Source organism: Haliotis rufescens, unplaced genomic scaffold (assembly GCF_023055435.1).
Source record: "Haliotis rufescens isolate VD_foot unplaced genomic scaffold, xgHalRufe1.0.p SCAF_39, whole genome shotgun sequence".
In the NCBI taxonomy this organism is placed as follows: domain Eukaryota; kingdom Metazoa; phylum Mollusca; class Gastropoda; order Lepetellida; family Haliotidae; genus Haliotis; species Haliotis rufescens.
In genome coordinates, this window is record NW_025964101.1 from 2,655,296 (window position 1) to 2,675,562 (window position 20,267).

General features: G+C 39.4%; 2 protein-coding genes across 4 annotated transcripts in view; one reads left to right on the forward strand and one right to left on the reverse strand.

Moving 5' to 3' along the window:
- LOC124147202 (xaa-Pro aminopeptidase 1-like) overlaps positions 1 to 10,198 on the forward strand; it is a 33,177-nt gene extending 22,979 nt beyond the window's left edge. For all 3 annotated transcript variants that reach the window (XM_048381424.1, XM_048381425.1, XM_048381426.1), the window contains exons 17-23: positions 488 to 548; positions 1,081 to 1,150; positions 1,639 to 1,743; positions 2,401 to 2,472; positions 3,667 to 3,743; positions 5,953 to 6,051; positions 7,826 to 10,198. In XM_048381424.1, coding sequence (XP_048237381.1) covers positions 488 to 548; positions 1,081 to 1,150; positions 1,639 to 1,743; positions 2,401 to 2,472; positions 3,667 to 3,743; positions 5,953 to 6,051; positions 7,826 to 7,945 — 604 coding nt within the window. In that variant the 3' untranslated portion in view covers positions 7,946 to 10,198. The remainder of the gene's footprint in view (positions 1 to 487; positions 549 to 1,080; positions 1,151 to 1,638; positions 1,744 to 2,400; positions 2,473 to 3,666; positions 3,744 to 5,952; positions 6,052 to 7,825) is intronic.
- Positions 10,199 to 12,834: 2,636 nt separating this feature from the next.
- On the reverse strand, positions 12,835 to 17,592 carry LOC124147201 (plant intracellular Ras-group-related LRR protein 7-like). Its single transcript, XM_046517834.2, has 3 exons — positions 17,500 to 17,592; positions 16,299 to 17,097; positions 12,835 to 13,556 (listed from the first exon to the last, which is right to left on the reverse strand). The coding sequence occupies exons 2-3, from the start codon at positions 17,028 to 17,030 to the stop codon at positions 13,341 to 13,343; spliced, it is 948 nt and encodes a 315-aa protein (XP_046373790.1). The 5' UTR covers positions 17,031 to 17,097; positions 17,500 to 17,592; the 3' UTR covers positions 12,835 to 13,340.
- Positions 17,593 to 20,267: the final 2,675 nt, after the last annotated feature.

Genomic DNA, 20,267 nt, shown 5'->3' on the forward strand with positions numbered 1-20,267 from the left:
TTTAAGTAAACATTTTAGGTTAGAATCGATATTTTGTACTTAGTGTGCGACTAAGATCGATACTTGTATCGGGAAGTAAAATATCGCGATCCACCGATGCATCAGTGCATTGTCCCACCACTGATATTCAGTATGACTGGCCAGATAAGAATAATTAAGCACAATGTTTTTTCCCTTTAGGCAATTCCTGGGCAGAACATGGACCCTTTTCCCATGTTTGTGTTAAAAGGTGATTAATTTGGGCTTGGTTGTTTCCATGGTTACAATATGTGATCTGACTGATTGTGTGTCATCACACTATCGACCACTGGTTGGTGTGACCCTGGCTCCATTGATGTGAACTTGCTGACAGTGTTGTGTAAACAATATTTACTCTTGTCTGCAATTCTCCCTTCCTCTTCTATTTTGAATAAAAGGGAAATACCCAAAAATGTTGAAAATTCGTGTTTCCTAAATAAGATCAAAGATATTGTTATTCTTCTTTCAGAGACGGAACCACAGATATTACAAGAACAGTTCACTTTGGAAGTCCCACTAAATATGAACAGGTTAGTTTTAAAATATTCATATGTATTCTGTTCACTTGTTGATTCAGGAATCTATTCCCTGACTGACTCACACACTCACGCACTCACTCACTGACTCACTCACTCACTGACTCACTCCCTCTCCCCATCCTCTCCCACTCTCTCACTGAATCACACACTGAATCACACACTGAATCACACACTGAATCACACACTGAATCACACACTGACTGACCGACCGACCGACCGACCGACCGACCGACCGACCGTAAGACTCACTTACTTACTTACTAACTCACTCACTCACTCACTCACTCACTCACTCACTCGCTCGCTCGCTCGAGGTGACCAAATGATCGGGTATTCAGATTTGGTGACTTGGTTGGCTGTGTGCTCCAACAGTGTGGATCGGTGCTCATACTATCAATCACTGGATTGTCAAGACTTCATTATTTACAGGCAGACGTCATATACCAGTAGTTGGAGTATTTCTGACAGTGGCATCAAACAACACACACACATACAAATAATGTCTACTAATCTCATGTTACAGGAGTGTTTCACAAGAGTTTTAAAGGGACATATCAATCTATCGAGGACAGTGTTTCCCAATGATGTGAAAGGTAACATGATATGAAAAATAAAACACATAAAGATGCCAACTTAAAAAAAAATCATGGCAGTTTTTTGTTTTGACTGTAAGAATATGTGCATGTACATTGTCTTGTGTTGTCTGTTTCTCATGACGTATTAAACATGCCTACGGCAATATCTGAGGTCTGATTTTAATGAGATTACACTTTCGCTCTCCTCCCGCTGTCAGAGGATATGCAGTGAGACATTCTTTGCCATAAATGTCAAGTAACTGTGTAGCTTCTATGTTCTTTCTATCTCACTTGAAGGGGCGGTCGGGTAGCCTAGTGGTTAAAGCGTTCGCTCGTCATGCCGAAGACCAGGGTTCGATTCCCGACATGGGTACAATGTGTGAAACCCATTTCTGGTGTTCCCCGCCGTGATATTGCTGGGATATTGCTAAAAGCGGCGTAAAACCATACTCACTCACTCACTCACTATATCTCACTTGACCTACTCCCATGTTTCCATGTGCCAGGACACAATCTGGACACGCTGGCGCGGTTGTCGCTGTGGGAAGCTGGGCTCGACTACCTGCACGGCACGGGACACGGCGTTGGGGCTTTCCTTAATGTGCATGAGGGTGAGTAGGTTCTGTAACGTAAACATCATCATCATAATGGTAACGCTGGAAAATAATAATATTTCATGTAAACATCATTTCATGATAAAAATCAGTTTGTATCACATCTGTAGCTAGATGTCAAGAAAACGTTTTATTAGAAAGATATGTTTTTATCTTCCTACACACCGTTTTTTAGGTAATATGTTACCAAAAACACAATTATTATTTCATCCATTACATGATAGTGAAATGTTGCACTGATTTTTTTACCAAATTCTTTAATATTGGTTCCAAACATATGAGAGAAAATCCTTTTGTGTTTTTAGAGGGGGGTCTTTAGTAAATTTCAAGAACACATCTTTGGAGAAAACTTTGGTATTGTTGGAGTGTGATTCTTGTTTTATTTGTCTACTTATTTCAACATGTGTAACAGTCATCTATTGTGCTTCATTTTGCTATGCAGAGTTACATCCCTTAGTCATGCCAGGATCTGATGATCATGAGTTGTATCCCTGTTTTTGTTTCTAGGTCTGTCAGAACCTTATCTGGGCTCTTTTTGTTTCATTAAAGTGGAAAACATCTAAGACCTGCATCACTGCAGGCTGTGCTTTGACATTAAGCTGATTTAAGAGCAGCATTAAACTAACTCCCTACATATGTCTGCATCTGTTCCAGGTCCGTGTGGTATCAGCCCCAGAGTCTCCCTGTCAGAAATCCCCCTTGAAGAAGGCATGATCCTGTCTGATGGTGAGATATAACCCTTTATTAAGTGGACCTCCTCCGTGGTCTAGAGAAATCCCCCTTGAAGAAGGCATGATCCTGTCTGATGGTGAGATATAACCCTTTATTTAGTGGACCGCCTCCGTGGTCTAGAGAAATCCCCCTAGAAGAAGGCATGATTCTCTCTGATGGTGAGATATAACCCTTTTATTTAGTGGACCGCCTCCGTGGTCTAGAGAAATCCCCCTAGAAGAAGGCATGATTCTCTCTGATGGTGAGATATAACCCCTTTATTTAGTGGACCGCCTCCGTGGTCTAGAGAAATCCCCCTAGAAGAAGGCATGATCCTGTCTGATGGTGAGATATAACCCTTTATTAAGTGGACCGCCTCCGTGGTCTAGAGAAATCCCCCTAGAAGAAGGCATAATTCTGCCTTAATGACAAGCACAACCCAGGTAACATCAAATACCATCTTTTAGTTCTAGTTTGATATGACACAGTCACGAATGTTCTGTACTCTGGGAAGGCCCTCTATCCACTAGTCCACAGAGGCAGTTATTGTTAAGTATGAAGTGATGGCCGCCCAATGGTGTCAGGTAAAAGTTAGTTTATCATGGCCTTATTGCATCAGAAGATTCCGGGGTAGAATAGGTCTTCAGCAACCTATGCTTGCCGTGAAAGGTGATTATGCTTGTCGTAAAAGGCAACTAATGGGATTCGGGTGGTCAGGCTCGCTGACTTGGTTGATACATGTCATCGATCCCAATTGCGTGGATCAATGCTCATGATATTAATCACTGGATTGTCTGGTCCAGACTCGATTATTTACAGACCGCCGTCATATAGCTGGAATGTTTCTGAAATGGCGTTAAACAACAAACAAAAACCTTATCGCATCTCGGGTTCAATAACATAACTGATCAAGTAGCAACCTATGCTTGGCAAAAGTGGGAACTTGGATCAGGTGGTCAGACTTGGCAACATGGTTGATAGCCTGTCATCGTACCCCCGCAGAATGAATTGTTGTTCAAGATATCAATCACTTGATTGTCTGGTCCAGACTCGATTGTCTTTAGACCATTGTACATGTCATGACTGTAATATTGTTGAGTGTGACGTCAAACACACACAAACACACACAATATATATCTGTAACTACCAACATGAATATCCTGCTAAGGCAGTGAGGCTGTTGCTATCATGAGGATTCCATGTTTTCAGAACCTGGCTACTATGAAGATGGTAAATTCGGAGTGAGAATCGAGAGCCTGGTGCTTGTGGTGAAGGCAGACACTCAGGTAATACGAGCACATTGTTCCTCTATCTCCATAGGTTGCTGGAAATCTGCATTCTAACCTGGTATCCCTACGATGCCATGGTAATATATATTATTATTATGCCAAAGTGAGATTGACCAATCAGAGAGCAGAACTACTGACCCCACATGAGACTCTATACTGTCAGTAAAAATCCAAGATGGTTGTTACTGACCTAACATATACGTATACCGTCAGTAACAGCCATCTTGAATTTTGCAACACCCACCTCACATATTCACATAGAAATGCTTACACCGAAATTCGTTTTTTGACACTGTTTTATGTTTTACTATCATTAATTGTGATGTGCAAGGACATTAATCGTTTTTTTAGATCACGTTCGTGACTTTATTGATAAAGATTATAGTTACAAAATTTCAACAAGGTTTGGCCCGTAAGGTTTGAAGAGTGGTCTCCCTTTGACATCAGCAATGGCTGTCAAACCCTTTCCTGGTAGCACCGATGAGGAAATCTCTGATAAAAGGCAAAATTTGCGATATGGATACCAAATAGTGTAAACTTTTCAGCATAATAGTTCGTTATGGTGTCTTTAGTTGCCGTATATGGTGGCATTTATATTAGGTTAGCAGAAAAATATTGGGCTCGGCTGACACCTCTATAATATAACACCGTATATGGCAACTAAAGACACTATAACTAATAACATGAGCATGGCATTGTATTTTCAATGACTTGTGCATGTACAGTCAACTACGTTTATGATGAACACGCTTTTAACAAACTGATGGATATAACAAACTTATGTTTTGGTCCTGGCCATTTGCTGCATATATTCTTCTAAGATACAACGGTTATAATGAAGTGAAGTTAGCGGTCACCCTAGTTTATAGTAATTATAGAAATGTGTACCCTGGGGGGCTCTGGGTTGGAATAGTTCCCCTGCAACCCATGCTTGTCGTAAGAGGGGTTTTAGTGGACCAGGTGGTCCTTCGCGGGGACTTGGTTGGAATAGTTCCCCTTGAACCCATGCTTGTCGTAAGAGGGGTTTTAGTGGACCAGGTGGTCCGGTGCGGGGACTTGGTTGGAATAGTTCCCCTTGAACCCATGCTTGTCGTAAGAGGGGTTTTAGTGGACCAGGTGGTCAGGTGTGGGGACTTGGTTGATTGCGTGTCTTTGACCCCGACAGCGTGGTGTTGCTCATAATATCAGTCAATGAATTGTCTGGTCCATGGGTCACATAGTGTCAAAAGAGCAAAGTTTATTCTCATTGACCATATTTAAGTGACTGTGGACTTTAACAATGATTTCTAAAGCTGTTCCTAATTTCTCAATGTCTACAGATCTTGTTCTTTTGGGGCATCACATACTTACATAATATTTTGAAATAAATGTATTTTGAAGTCCGTCCACAAGCGGGCAAGCATTAGTTTCATCTCAAGCAGTATATTTAACCATTACATGTCCAGATTAGTTTCATCTCAAGCAGTATATTTAACCAATACATGTCCAGATTAGTTTCATCTCAAGCAGTATATTTAACCAATACATGTCCAGATTAGTTTCATCTCAAGCAGTATATTTAACCAATACATGTCCAGATTAGTTTCATCTCAAGCAGTATATTTAACCAATACATGTTAAGATTAGTTTCATCTCAAGCAGTATATTTAACCAATACATGTCCAGATTATCTCAAGTAGTATATTTTACCAATACATGTCTAGATTAGTTTCATCTCAAGCAGTATATTTAACCAATACATGTCCAGATTAGTTTCATCTCAAGCAGTATATTTAACCAATACATGTCCAGATTAGTTTCATCTCAAGCAGTATATTTAACCAATACATGTCCAGATTAGTTTCATCTCAAGCAGTATATTTAACCAATACATGTCCAGATTAGTTTCATCTCAAGCAGTATATTTAACCAATACATGTCCAGATTAGTTTCATCTCAAGCAGTATATTTAACCAATACATGTTAAGATTAGTTTCATCTCAAGCAGTATATTTAACCAATACATGTCCAGATTATCTCAAGTAGTATATTTTACCAATACATGTCTAGATTATTTAACCAATACATGTCCAGATTAGTTTCATCTCAAGCAGTATATTTAACCAATACATGTCAAGATTAGTTTCATCTCAAGCAGTATATTTAACCAATACATGTCTGGATTATCTCAAGCGGTATATTTGATAATACATGTTTACATTTCCAGTACAATTTCCGGAAGAAAGGTTACCTGACCTTTGAGCCCATTACACTAGTCCCAATCCAGACCAAGTTGATTGACCCGTCACTGCTGACAGAACAAGAGGCAAGTAAAATACAACCTGATTGACATAGTTGGGATTTGTATATAAGTTATTCATTTGATTACCTGATCGCTGTATTAAGCACATGTTCAAATTAAAGCGCCTGGCCAATTTGTCCAACAAATGCTGCAGGGTGCTTGTCATAATTCAGTGGGTAGTAAAGATTTTGGGAATTATGGGAATCAGATTTGTTCATGGTGTTAAATATGAAAAAGATCTATATTTTTATGAAAGTGAAAAGCAATCCTTAAAATTAATAAATATGGAACAAAAGTATGATTTGTAATGTCACAGTGGCTTTTAGATTTGTTCATATCAGTAAAAGAAAGAAAATATAAAACACTTAATATAAATGTGAAAATATATAATAAGATCTCGAGGATATCATGCAAAAAAACAAAAACATAATGGGACTTGTTCATGGCATGGAATTGACAAATTTAATAATCTTTGTAATATTGAATATAAATTCTTTAGTTGTCCCTGGTTGGGTGAACTCCGGGACAGACAATGTTGTACCCTGACGACAGTGGTGAAGTTGCTGGCTCTATTGACCACTTGTTTGTGTGGTCTATGTTTCATCAAATAGCTGGTCTTTTTCTGGCTCCTCTGTAGTTGTGGACAGTGACCTTTAATCTATTTATTATCATTTGTTCAGGAATTATTTCTGATCCGGGGTAGAATAGGTCTTCAGCATCCCATGCTTGTCGTCAAAGGTGACCCTGATTGTCGTAAGAGGCAACTAACGGGATCGGGTGGTCAGGCTTGCTGACTTGGTTGATGCATGTCATCAATCCCAATTACGTGGATTGATGCTCATGATGTCAATCACTGGATTGTCTGATCCAGACTTGAATATTTACAGTCCGCCTTCATATAGCTGGAATATTGCTGAGTGCGACGTTAAACAACAAACAAACAAAACTTTGGTATTTCCAATATATACATATCATTATTGAGGGCTCAGCAGATGATAAGAGATAAAAGTATTGAAAAAACTGATCACTTGCTCCTGGAATGAACCAGTTTTTTACCCACATTGCTGTTACTTGTCGTGTAGTGCATGTGCATCATGTGTGCATGGGCTAAACCCCTGGTTGCATTCATGCGTTGGTTTTGGGGAGCTCTTTCCATCACCTTCAATCTTGTACTTTTCATTATTTTTAAATGTCGTCCATTTTTCCAATTTCATAAAAGCTTCCAATCCATGACATAGCCGTAAACATGTGCTTCAACTGTTAATGACAATGTCAACATACTCAGACCTATTGACACTTGTTGACATATGTTCATGTTTGACACCCAACATACCTAGGTGACCCTTCAATGATGAGGCTGAATATATATTTAAGCTGTCAAATGGTTGAATAAAAACTGTTACCGTATTTGACGTTGGTGAAGAAACAAAACAGAGTTGAAAGACCGTAAATTTCTTTGTTTATGCTGACAGCCTGAAATGTTTATATACGACAGATATATTTTTCCAGGATTTAATTGGCCATAATTAAGAGACATATAACACACGAGTGCGTATTATACACGAATAAATAAGTCGTGTGTACATTGATCAATCGGAAGGGGTGCTAATTGGGATTGTTCATTAGCCAATATATTAGCAAATATGGCCGTGGGTGCTTATTAGAGCGGGGCGCTTATTACGTTGAATACGGTATATCTTTTAGGAGGGTAATAGTTTAGAACCATCCAGAGATGGGCGACACAAGATATACTGATGGACAAATAATGATTCATGACAAGACTCTTTCTCCTGTTTAGATCGACTGGTTAAACGAGTACCACACGCGGTGCCGAGAGGTGATTGGAGCCGAGCTGAAGAAACAAGGGAAGCTGAAAGTTCTCGACTGGCTGATCCGGGAAACGGAACAGCTGGGCTAGACTTGACCTTCACCTTTATAATAACCTGGTTGTAGATTTGAAGAAAGAATCACGAACAGCTCGGTCTTGTTGATGGAGTTACATAACTAGATTTCATGTGTTAACGCCATGAAACCACACAGACAAGAAAATGAATTTGAATGAAATTCCATATTTTCATCCAGCAAGCTTATGAATTGAAATCCTTGATGGACATATTCTTTGCTATCTAAAGTTTTGTCACATTAGTATCCAGACCATGTAAATGTCAATTTGTTATGATTTCATGCATATGTTTTCTTGTATACAAAAATTTCTAATCATTTTCTGTACAATGTTTCACATGCAACATTGACTGTCGCATGAATTTTATGAAAATGGAGTTTTTGTTTTGTAACAAAATGTAGATCTATCTCCATGGAGACTGAATAGTGATGTAGTCTGCATTTTGTTTTCATACAAATAAAAACAATTAAAATTGAGGATAATGCACAATATTCACTCACTTAACCCTCAAACCGATGATCATGTTGATCTTGTTAGTGATTACATTTATACAACTTTTGATTTTTTTAATGTTTTTTGAGGGTCCCAAGTATAAATATGGCATATTTTTTAAGTCACCACAAAAATGAAATGAGTGAAAATATTAATGATGTAACAAACTAGCGTGTACACGATGAATTCACATAAATCAGAAAATTATGACATTATTTTACCTTCCTTACAATCAAACACCAATTGCCACTATTGTCTCTGGGGACAGGGTTGGTCTAGTCATCTGAGGCGCCGCAATTGGCTGTCCTGAGTTGCATCCCATGGGCAAGAAACCTACGATTTCTGTGATTCCAGTCGACCCACCGTTTCAGTTTCAGCAGAAATTTCAATCAAATCGCTGACAGCCTGCTAAGAAAAAATCATCCCAAGAAAAGTTGCACCATTAAATATAATATAATTTTACCTACCAACATATATCCGGTATCTGTCTGTCTGTCATTTTTCTTCGGGGTCATTTTAAGATTGTGCACACGTATCTGACGTATTTACAGTTCATACTTATTTAAGACTATATTATTGTTTTGCATTTATTGCAATGTGAACGTATAAACAGGTAAACCTGTGTTTTGTTTATACTTCATATATGCAAAATAATATTGAAGTCATTTCTGATAAATAAGTCAACAAGAATAACTTCACAAACTGCTTACCGGTATGTGATTTTAACCAAAAAAACATGGACAACGATACGAAATCATTGACATCGATCTGCGCAATAACAAACTCTAAATCCACCGACACTATTATCAGCCAATGAAGAAACAGAAGTCTGTTTGTGGACTTATTAGCCTTATTTTTTTTCAGGTTTCTGGAAAAACAAATTTGACTGGTGAATCAAATACCATGGTATCACTTGCAAATTATTAACCATAAACCTAATTTATTTTGAGGGATGGACATGTATTTAACTTTGACCATTACAATTCTAGTCCCCAGACAGGACATACACACCCTGAATCCATTTATCTTTTAGAATGAACTACATATAAATCTTGTAAAGATCAGGTCTTTAATGATATCACTCTGTGTCCAGATCAGAGGACAGCTCCATAGGTCAGCAAATCACATGACCGCCAAATCAAAATGAACACTGCGCGCGTTCTTGAACCAATCAGACGTCATCTTACTGAAACAATTCTGCTTCATTTCTTCACGCCTTGATTTCTTGATCTCCGCCAAAAAAAAGCATCACAGAACACAAATATACCCTCTAGTACAAAAGACAGGTTGTAGAAAATGTCTGCAACAATGTAATAGCTAAACAATTCCATTTTTCTCATTCGGATTACATCAATTATATTCTTTTTCGAGATACAGAAAATAGATATATGCTATTCTGAATGCTTCGCTCACTCATACCGAGATGCTAGATGCCTCAACACTTACTTTATACTTCTTGGTTGAATAGAAAGACCACCTGATACGACCTTCTGTGGAGGTGTCCTCAGATCTTCAGTCATGGAGACATCGTATCCGCATAAGAAATCTGATTTTAATGTCATTGGCCATGATGAAACTGTCCCGTGTTAGTTTTCCTGTATGTGATCTGATATGTTTGAAGTTGACACAACAGAACTTCAGGTACAAAGCAAGACTTCTCATTTCATGATCTGTCAATCGCCATTGAAATGTACAAGTCCAACATAATATTTTCTTGTACTTAACATGCAAGCCATGAAAGTCTGCAGAACAATAAATTTGTTTTGTGAAATTGTAGGCATTTGTTTTGTTGTTTTTGCCATGTAGTGTCAATAGTATGTCTTGACCATTCTGAGGTGGTTGGGTAGCCTACTGGTTAAAGTGGCGGCTCGTCCTGCCAAACCCAAGTTTGACTGCACACAAGGGTGCTATGTGTGATGCCCATTCTTCTTGTCCCCTGCTATGATATTGTTGGAATTGGGCTAAAAGGTGATATTTTAGCAATTCTCACTGCTGATTGGTCAGTTGAAGCCACATGACACACAGTGCTTTATTGTTGAGAAAATAATGAGATGTCATCCATTGGTCATGAAGTCATCTGAACAATAGGCTGTCTTCTACACTGAAGTCTCTCTCTTAAAATGACAGTGAGTAGCATATAGAATTACGGATTATATGTCCCTCATGAATGAATGCAGTAAGTCCCCTGACAAAGCATCACTTCAGGCTTTCCTCCCACATTAAGCTGACACGCAGCAACTGGAATACTGTTATAGGTGGCATTAAACCCAACTCACTCACTCACTCACTCACTCACTCCCCTTGACAAAGGCTAAGGATTAACACCATTCATTGACTCCCCACATAATCCGCCATTCTCATATCTCAATGGTTATTCTCTAAATACTGCTGTGAAAGGTCTGTCCTATTGCTGTGAAAGGTCTGTCCTATTGCTGTGAAAGGTCTGTCCTATTGCTGTGAAAGGTCTGTCCTATTGCTGTGAAAGGTCTGTCCTATTGCTGTGATATTGCTGTAACAGTTTCAGTTTCCGAACATAACTCATAAACTGTCCTATATTTCTTCGTGCAACTTTGCAACACACCAGGAGAGTGCTGAACTGATTTCTTTTGTTGCATAAATCATTCAATATGTCTTGATGAAACTTTGTATACGTACATTACTCAGTCGGGATTACGGCCATGGACTGAAAGACTCAAAACAAAAATCACTTTACACAAGTAAAAGTATTTATTCAGATTAACAACAAACAACAAACTGTATAACCATGAAACATGAAGATAATACTTACCAACCATAAGAAAACTTTGGAAAAATTGTAATGCTGTTAGGAAGGTAAATGTATGTAATACTGATGTAAGTGTCTGATGCATTGTCCTCATCATTGGGGCTAAGTTGATTTTGTTTTGTTTGTTTGTTGCTTAATGCCTCACTCAGCAATATTCCAGCTATATGACAGCGGTCTGTGAATAATCGAGTCTGGACCAGACAATCCAGGGATTGACATCATGAGCATCGATCCATGCAATTGGGATACGATGGATGCTAAGTTGAAGTCTTCATAAAATTTTCATAACTGTTTTAAGAATTGCCTTCCTTTTTTAGTGTTCAATGTGTTTTCACTTCCAATAATATGAAGCAATTCATATTAATAACTTAAATATATTTTAATGTGTAATCACCGGGGTTGTCAGGATACACCTCCATCACATACAGATACACTCGTATCTTGAGACATGACATCATACACATTGTGATACTATTTGTTCTTGTTGATATCAACAACTTTGTGTTTACACTCCTGACTAGCTCCTTTAGTCTTGTTCTAAAAGTGGCTGAGGGAGTGAGTGAGTTGGGTTTAACGCCGCTTTGAACACTTCAAGATACATCACGGCAGGGAGGAATGTGGGAGGAAAGCCCGAAGTGATGCAGGTCTTAGACGTTTACCACTTTGGTGAAACCCACGAGCAGGGATATGGTGCTGACAAACCTGGAAACATTATCGGGACGAACCGGGATTCGAACCCAAGGTGTCTTTCCTGCACAGCGAATTGCGGCAACTTAGACGATTGGGTCACCTGTGCCCCTGTTGTAAAGGTATCATGCAATCAGATTCAGCTTAAAGTTTCATGAAAGGGATAAGGTAATGCTTGACTGAGAAGTTACGTTATTGCCAAACTATTACTTCTTGAAAACCGAAAACATTAATCCATACGTTGATTAACAAATCATGTCTTGTATCGTCAGGTGTAAATTGTGATGCATCTGTGAAAAGACTCTCTGCTAATCACACCACATTTCATTTTGAAACCTACAATTCCATTCTTGTCTAAACTAACAACATTGACTTCATTCAATGTTAACAGAATACAATTGATAGTAACCATATAGAAAAACAGCAAGAACCTGAACAACATTTTTTGTGTTTCCAAATGAAAAATAAATTTCCTTTTTGTAGTTCTGGAAAGGTCATTTGAGCCCTTGGCCTTTTCCTCACGCTCGGCCTTTTCCCTCACTTTCGGCCTTTTCCCTCACTCTCAGCCTTTTCCCCCCACTCACGGCCTTTTCCCTCACTCTCGGCCTTTTCCCCCACTCTCGGCCTTTTTCCCCCACTCTCGGCCTTTTCCCTCACTCTCGGCCTTTTCCCTCACTCTCGGCCTTTTCCCTCACTCTCAGCCTTTTCCCCCCACTCACGGCCTTTTCCCTCACTCTCGGCCTTTTCCCCCACTCTCGGCCTTTTTCCCCCACTCTCGGCCTTTTCCCTCACTCTCGGCCTTTTCCCTCACTCTCGGCCTTTTCCCCCACTCTCCGCCTATTCCCCCGGCCTTTTCCCCCACTCTCGGCCTTTTCCCTCACTCTCGGCCTTTTCCCTCACTCTTGGTTTCACATTTTCACCCAAATCCAAGTAGGATTGATGTAATGCTCTGTCAGTTTTGGCACTTTTAAAGTGAGCAAATATTCAGCATTGGAACACTTCTATACATGTATAACCAAGCACATACATGAAACTTTACAGCAATGGAAAGTGGTCACCGAGTCTGACTGAGAAAGGAGGAGATGAAAATATTTAAAGGCATCCTTGACAGTCAATTGCATTTCTCAATTACAAAAGTCCATTTGTTCATCTCTAAAAAAGCAGATATTTTTATATTTAAATGTGAGTTTGGATAACACTGTTTTCAATAATATTTGAGCGATATTGGTGTCAAGTGAGAAGGGCTTTGTATAGGCAAACAAATGTGTGGCAGTACAGGTATCTGCATTGCAATATATTGGGAGCTAAAACGTTTGACATCTACTGGTCATATAACATACATACTCATTAACGCTGGTCATTTAACATACATCTTTATATTCATGGAGCACATCCACCCCTACCATGTCAAACAGTGTCGCCAATTTCAAAACTTGTACATTTCATCTATCCTTCATTATTGTGTAGATCTTCATCACTTGGGTCAATTTTCCACCCTGACAGCGCCTCATACGGTTCCCCCTTAGCTCCCCCCATCTCTCCATCACTTTCCTCACTCGCTCCATCCAAGATGTGCTGCAGTTGTGTATAAGGTGAAGGGTCAGGGTCATCCTTGTCAGAAGGTCGGGCAGCTGAGCCTCCAACAAGAATGTATTCCAATCCCTGAAATGTACAACAAAAAGATCACTCATCAGCTGAAGTAGTCGCCATCGGTCATAGCCAACATGTCTGCTGCGTATTTCTCACCAGTGGCTGGTGTAGATTAACTACATTCTGGGAGAAAACCACTAGTCCATGTAAATTTTCACTTGTCTGAGACTAATGAACAAGAGGCCATGTTCCTTCCGGATCAGCTGTTTATAAGGTAAAACAAGGAAGACACCATGTATGGATAACAACTTCTTTAATTACTGTTAAGGCGATGTTCTGGTATAGATCTACACTGTTGTCATGCAAGACTGCTTGTTGTTATACCCGTCTTTCTTGACAATGGTACAAGGATCTATACTGAAAGAAGTTGTTATCCATAAAATTGTGTGTACTTTGTCATCCGTCAACTTCTAAGGAATGCCTATCAAACAATTCATGTTCTATTTAGGATTAATGTAATCCAGTCCGTTTTTCGAATAAAACAAAAATATATATCTAAGTTTAGGCTGATTTTTTTTTATTTTATGCCTTGGTTTACAGTTATATTTTGAAAAAACCCTGGTCAGTTGCTGGGAAAAAAATAAACAAATAATGACATTTAGCTTTTCTCTACTAGTTATTTGAGGCATATGAATATGAATATAAGTGAGTGAGTGAGTTGGGTTTAACGCCGCATTGTTCAGTATTCCAGTTATATCACAGCGTGTCAGCTTTATGTGGGAAGAAAGCCCAAAGTGATGCAGGTCTCAGATGTTTACCACTTTCACAATCTCATTAAAATCAGATCTTAGTTCTCGCTACCGCTAATCAAAGATCTGAGGACATCCCATTACGGGTCACGTCAGGCCGACCTTGCGCGAACTTTGATCGACCAATGGAATGACCAATCATAAAAGAAGCTTTCTCGTGCTTTACGGCACTAATTTCAAATTGGCGACTACGCTTCGAAACATATTTTGACAAATTCTCAAATACAAATTTGAAACCTAAACAAAAGAACATTCTGTAACGGCTAATAGATGGTCTAGATTGTAAGGATTCAGTCGTTAAACCCGTAACTATCGTTCGGAATACCCCGTGTTAAAGTTTTTGAAATTGCATGAGTAGAAATCACATTCCGACTGTCACTTTCATAATCTGGTAAGTGACGCTCTGATTGGTCAGATGAAGGGTCGTTCCGACATGACCCCTAATGGGATGTCTTCAGATCTTTGTTTAGCGGTAGCGAGAAGTAAGGTCTGATTTTAATGAGATTGACCACTTTCATGAAACCGACGAGCACGGGTACGGTGCTGAGGGAAACAAAATCGGGACAAACCAGGCTTGGAACCTATGATCATAGGTTTGTGTATGCCCAAGGGACACAACTCTGGACAGGAGATTGCAGCGCCTGGGACGACTGGGCCACTAGTGTCCCTTCAGTTTCAATGTTTGTGAAGCCTGTCATAAAGTTGAGGATCTTGTACACACAGAGCTCCAGATAAGCTTTTGGTGTTGTGGGTATTTTACCCATGCATTTTAAAATCATTGGGTATCAGTAATTCTATCTGGGTATTCAAATTTCTGTTACCCACTAGTTTTTACACATGTGGGTATTTAAGTTAAATATTTAAAAACACTATTCATCTAGTCCCTGCAAACTGGTGTCGTGTGGGTTCAAGAGCTTTATAGGACTCAAAAATACCACGATACTTCAACAAGAAAGTGTGATGGCAAATGATTATGATGTAACTGTCATCGTGGAGTTTGGCAAGGTTGACGTTTATAATTTCAAAATAAGTTGCTGATTTGCTTATCGAAATATGCAGGGTTACTTCACAATATTTTGATGATACGCACAAGTTTTATTTTTGTAGCGTATCTGTAATGTTCGTTGCGTACTTGATAGGCGTATTTCTGCATTTCTGATGCGTATTTTACGCAGATACGCAGCTTATCTGGAGCTCTGACACCAATTATTTTGTTTGTTTACCACGGTGTATCTTAAAAAAGACCTGATCCAAATCGGGTTTTTTATTATTAAAAAATCAGTTCAATATCTTTCAGATATTTCACAAATGAACCCCCCCCCCCCCCCCCCCCCTTGATCCGCCTATGTGAAGGCATCATTTCCATCAAAAAGATTTTTTAGGGGTTTTAATCTGCATGAAAGTCAGTCTTTCAATTTTGAATTTCACGCAAACTCGTTCATATTCAATGGAGCAGACCGCCATGTTGTTGATATCACCAACCCAACATTGAGGCTGGTTTGTAACTTGCATTCTGATTGGTCCGTTAGACCTAGTATCAAGGGGAGGTAATTTAAGACTTTGTGAGATCCACGGGAATGGATCCAGGGGTTATTGTAGGTTTACCGAAATGCGAGCCCTGGATGATGAGACCCCTAAGGGACACAACTCTGTCCTGCAAAATTCTAAGACGACTGGACCAATTTGGCCTACCAATATCCATCTGCATCTTCAGACATGAGGCCAAATCCCAAGTCTAGCAAAGTTTTGTTCGGTCTAGTATGCCTTGTAATAGTCCATATAGCAACAATAAAATCTAAGAATATGATGCCAATAGACAATTTTGAGCTCAAAGATGTTTTCGGCACAGATTGCAAACATGTTGAAACTTTCCATTTTTCGCATGTTTATAGATGCAAATAATGGAGAAAATAACGGTTCAGCTCAATCATTATTTTCAATTGTTTTTGTGAAAATATGAAATTGAAATATTTTAATTTGGACACGCAGCGTTAAACACACATACCTTCCAGTGACTTGGCTTTACACACAACTCATTGTCCCTCAAATCTAGCTTGGTGAGGTCCGAGAGGGAAAGAATGGTGTCATCTGAGACAGATTTGATTCGATTTCCTTTCATGTGTAGGCTAGCAAGAACTGACAACTTTAGCACACAATCTGGGATAGCATCAAACTTGTTGTGATTCAAGTCTAAGTGAGACAACATCTTCAACTCCTCGATCCCATCTGGAAGATCTCGAAGATGATTCTCGGCCACACACAGCCACACAAGTTTCCTCAGGTTTGTGACTTCTGCAGGAAGACCAGATAAATTATTGCCTCTTACACTAAACTTTTCCAAGTGTCTCAATCTGCCGATTTCTGGTGGCAGATTCATGAGCTGACACTCGACAGCCCACAGCTGGGTGAGGGACGACATGTGTCCAATGTCTGAAGGAAGAGCACCGAGTGGATTGAAGCAGACACTGAGATACTTCAGGTTTGTCAGGTTACCGATTCCGGTTGGCAGCATGGTGAGTTTATTGTTGTCCAAGACTAGTTCTTCAAGTCGGAGTAATGTTGTGATTTCTGAAGGGGGCATCAGGAGATTGTTGTCATTGAGGGAAAGTTTTTGGACATTCAGTAGTTTTTGGATGCTGCTTGATACAACTGTTAATCCTCGATGACTGAGATTGACTATTTTGTCTCCTCGTTTGGCAGCTATGTCAATGATCTTTTCTATTTCTATAAGATCCATGCTGAGATGGCTAAGTGAGGGTCCTCAGGTTATGGGATTTTACATTTTGGCACAAGGATGAGAAATTCTGAAAGAAAAAAACAATTTAATAAATGTGAATCAATGGGGATATTTTTTATTTGTTTTTAAACTTTCTATTGTGTCAAAGAGCTGGTATCGTGTCTATCATGGTGTTGTGTGGGAAAGACTTCCGCCCGTATCCCCTCTCCAAAAGTTGTATATGTATGCATTGCCGCTCAATCCCTTAGTTAAATCGATTTTTGAGGGGGGATACGGGGGGCAGTCTTACCAATTAAGCCCAGCAACACGTTAGCAACTTCGGATTTATTTGTTCGACTCTTCAATGTTCAGTTGAAGAAACAACACTTTATCGTGTTAGCTGTCAGTATACTGTATATCTACATCATTACACCAATAAACTGTGGCACATCAAAGTTATCTGCATCTGTTTGAAATAAACAACGCTAACCTTCATAGTAGTGGATTTCCATCGTCTGTCGCTAAAGCGTCATTAGCAGCGGAAGTAAAACGAGAGTTGTCTGCCCTCAATAAAATACGGACAGTAATTGTAGGTGAGATGGGGTTTTCGTCGTTTTCAAGATTATTGTATTTATACATCGACGTTTGTGTGTGTGCGTGCGTGCGTTCGTGCGTGTGTGCGTGAGTGTGTGCGCGCGCATGTGTGTACAGGTCCGGACTTTTGCCGGTTTCATTGTGAAAACAATTGTGAGAACAATGTATATCTATGTAACAACGTGATTATTTAACGTATAATTGCTTAGGAATATTGTATCAACCAAATCAACATGTTATCATGGTAGGCAAAACGCAGACAAAATGTCCTTAATGTAAAGATATGGGGATGGCCATTATTCATTGTTCACATTCACAACAGTAGACTTCGTGTATGTGGTGCTTTTTTCGAGCAATAAGCACCCAGAACTCAATTAGGTAATGATAGAACAGAGGTTATTTCGAAAAACCTCCCCATCGGGCCAATAGTGCAGATTATGGGATACTCTTTGGCATATTGTGAAAGAATGCTTCAATTGATATTGGTTTTGGAATTTCTAAGTTTAAACATTTGTTCAAGATAAAGAGCTAGCTTGAATAAAATGCTGTTGTCATTTGTTGTGAGTAGCGATACAAACTTGTGCATGGTAGGGTACTTAATAATACAGAGGAAAATATCTTGACCGTAAGTTGGTAATTTCGTACGTTGTTGTACGATTGTATTTTCCCAAATCAACCTTTCATCCGTATTTGTATGTTCCAGAATTATTGGGTAATTATTGTTTACTAGCGATTTATACTTTACAGATACGCAGCTTATCTGGAGCACCATATAAAGGAAAGATCAGTTTTCCAGTCGTGTCCCTTATCTGCTGCTGCAGTTTCGACAGGGAGTTTAATAGAATGGGAGGCCCGAAACATTAAAACAATTAGTTTTGTTGCACATTATTAATGCGATACAGAAACATAATATTTGCTATCTATTTTACGAGCGCATCGATCACTTGAAACGCGTTTCCCTTTTTGTGACGATGCCAACGAATCACCATTCAAAGAGATAAATATATTTTGGAAGGGTTTTGTGCATTGTGGACGGTGTACTACGTGGTTTGGCCGTGTTACCATATTTAGAATATGATCAACACTGTTAGAAGGTAAACCATGCATGTAAACAAGCGCGCCCGGGGCAGCTGGAACTGGGAGCTGAGCACTGAGCCCCTCGTGAAGAGCCAACAATGAAACGTTGTGAACCTGCAGACGGACACGTGTTGTGAATTGAAGATGAATAAATTTATAATAGAAGAAAACCGATATTCTACGGCGGATACATTGTATATTTCAAATCCATAAAACGCAATTCACTTTCACACCACACCCCAACGGAATGAGTGAGGTTAACGGTCGCTTTGAACAAGTGAAGCATACGTGAGAGGCGACTAACGGGATCGGGTGGTCAGGCTCGCTGACTTGGTTGATGCATGTCATCGTTCATCTTCCCGAGGCAAGGGAGTTATCTGACTATAAAAGTCCAGTTTCCAACCTTGCCGAACTAGGCTGAAATTTCTGGGCTCGATCGTAGCGCCACCAGTGGCTATTACGAGCAATGTCCCTTCTGTGTCCCTCCTATTGACCAGTCAGACTCCACGTCTCATATCACTTGCATTTGCTTCAAGCCAAATTATCTGACCGATAGGTTAGATCACTAAAACGGGTCCTACCTTGCGAAGTGCGTTAGATCGCTCCAGCACCTTGATTAAAAACATGAAATGATTAGGAACATATCTGTTGACGCCGAGTTGACCGTACACATGCTTTGCAAATTCCGCAATCGACCGAAATCTGTACGGCTGTTTACAAACCGGATGTCGATTTCGTTACGCAATTTTGATTGGATATGCATAGACTCGTTAGTCCAGCCAAATATAACTCCATAATTCCAGCCTAGTTCGGCAAGGGTGGAAACTGTATAGTCAGTTAACTCCCTTGCTTGGTCATCGTTTCCCAGTCGCTTAGATCGAGTTTACGATGTGAATCACTGGATCGTCTAGTCCAGATTCATTGCTCATAATGTCAACCACTGGACGTCGCCAATAATGTCAGCCATTGGTTCGTCTGGTTTAGATCATTTATAGGCCGCCGTCATATAGCTAGAATATTGAATATAGTAAAACACCATACATCCAACATTCAGCTCCCGTTGAATGTACCCAGTAAGCAACAGTAAGCTTTTTCACTTTGTTGTACAACAAAGGTTGATCGCAATAATATTTTGAAAAGTTTTACTTTAAAAATAAATGTTTCACATAACTTAACGTCCACAGCTGAATAGGTTACATTTACAGACGTAATGTTAACTTTTCAGATGTTGGAAACTTATAACACTTCAAATATTGTATAATTCAAATATTGTTTTTTGTCCGGCCGTGTTGCTTTAAAATAATTATTGTCTTTTTATACAAATGTCATACATTTACTGTACTACTATCACTATTAAGATATTGCCATGTCGTGTAAATAATACAAATTATCGTTTATTGTTTCTGTCATAATGATCAGTGGTTATTTCGTAAACACCAACAGTTCATTGCCTGGCCCGTTAACACAAATGGGAGCGCTGATAAAAATACAAAGGGACATTACTCTGTACGTACCCTTCATTCAATAAGGAAATTTGTGCGTCCGGATAATATCACTTGGCAATGATACCGTGCGGATAAACGGGGT

What these genes read in the sequence shown, in the direction of transcription:
- LOC124147201 (XM_046517834.2), bottom strand. Translation starts at nt 17,030, where the DNA reads ATGGATCTTATAGAAATAGAAAAGATCATTGACATAGCTGCCAAACGA. An exon ending in TAAAGCCAAGTCACTGGAAG is followed by an intron (nt 13,557 to 16,298) that starts GTATGTGTGTTT and finishes TGTACATTTCAG; the next exon opens with GGATTGGAATACATTCTTGT.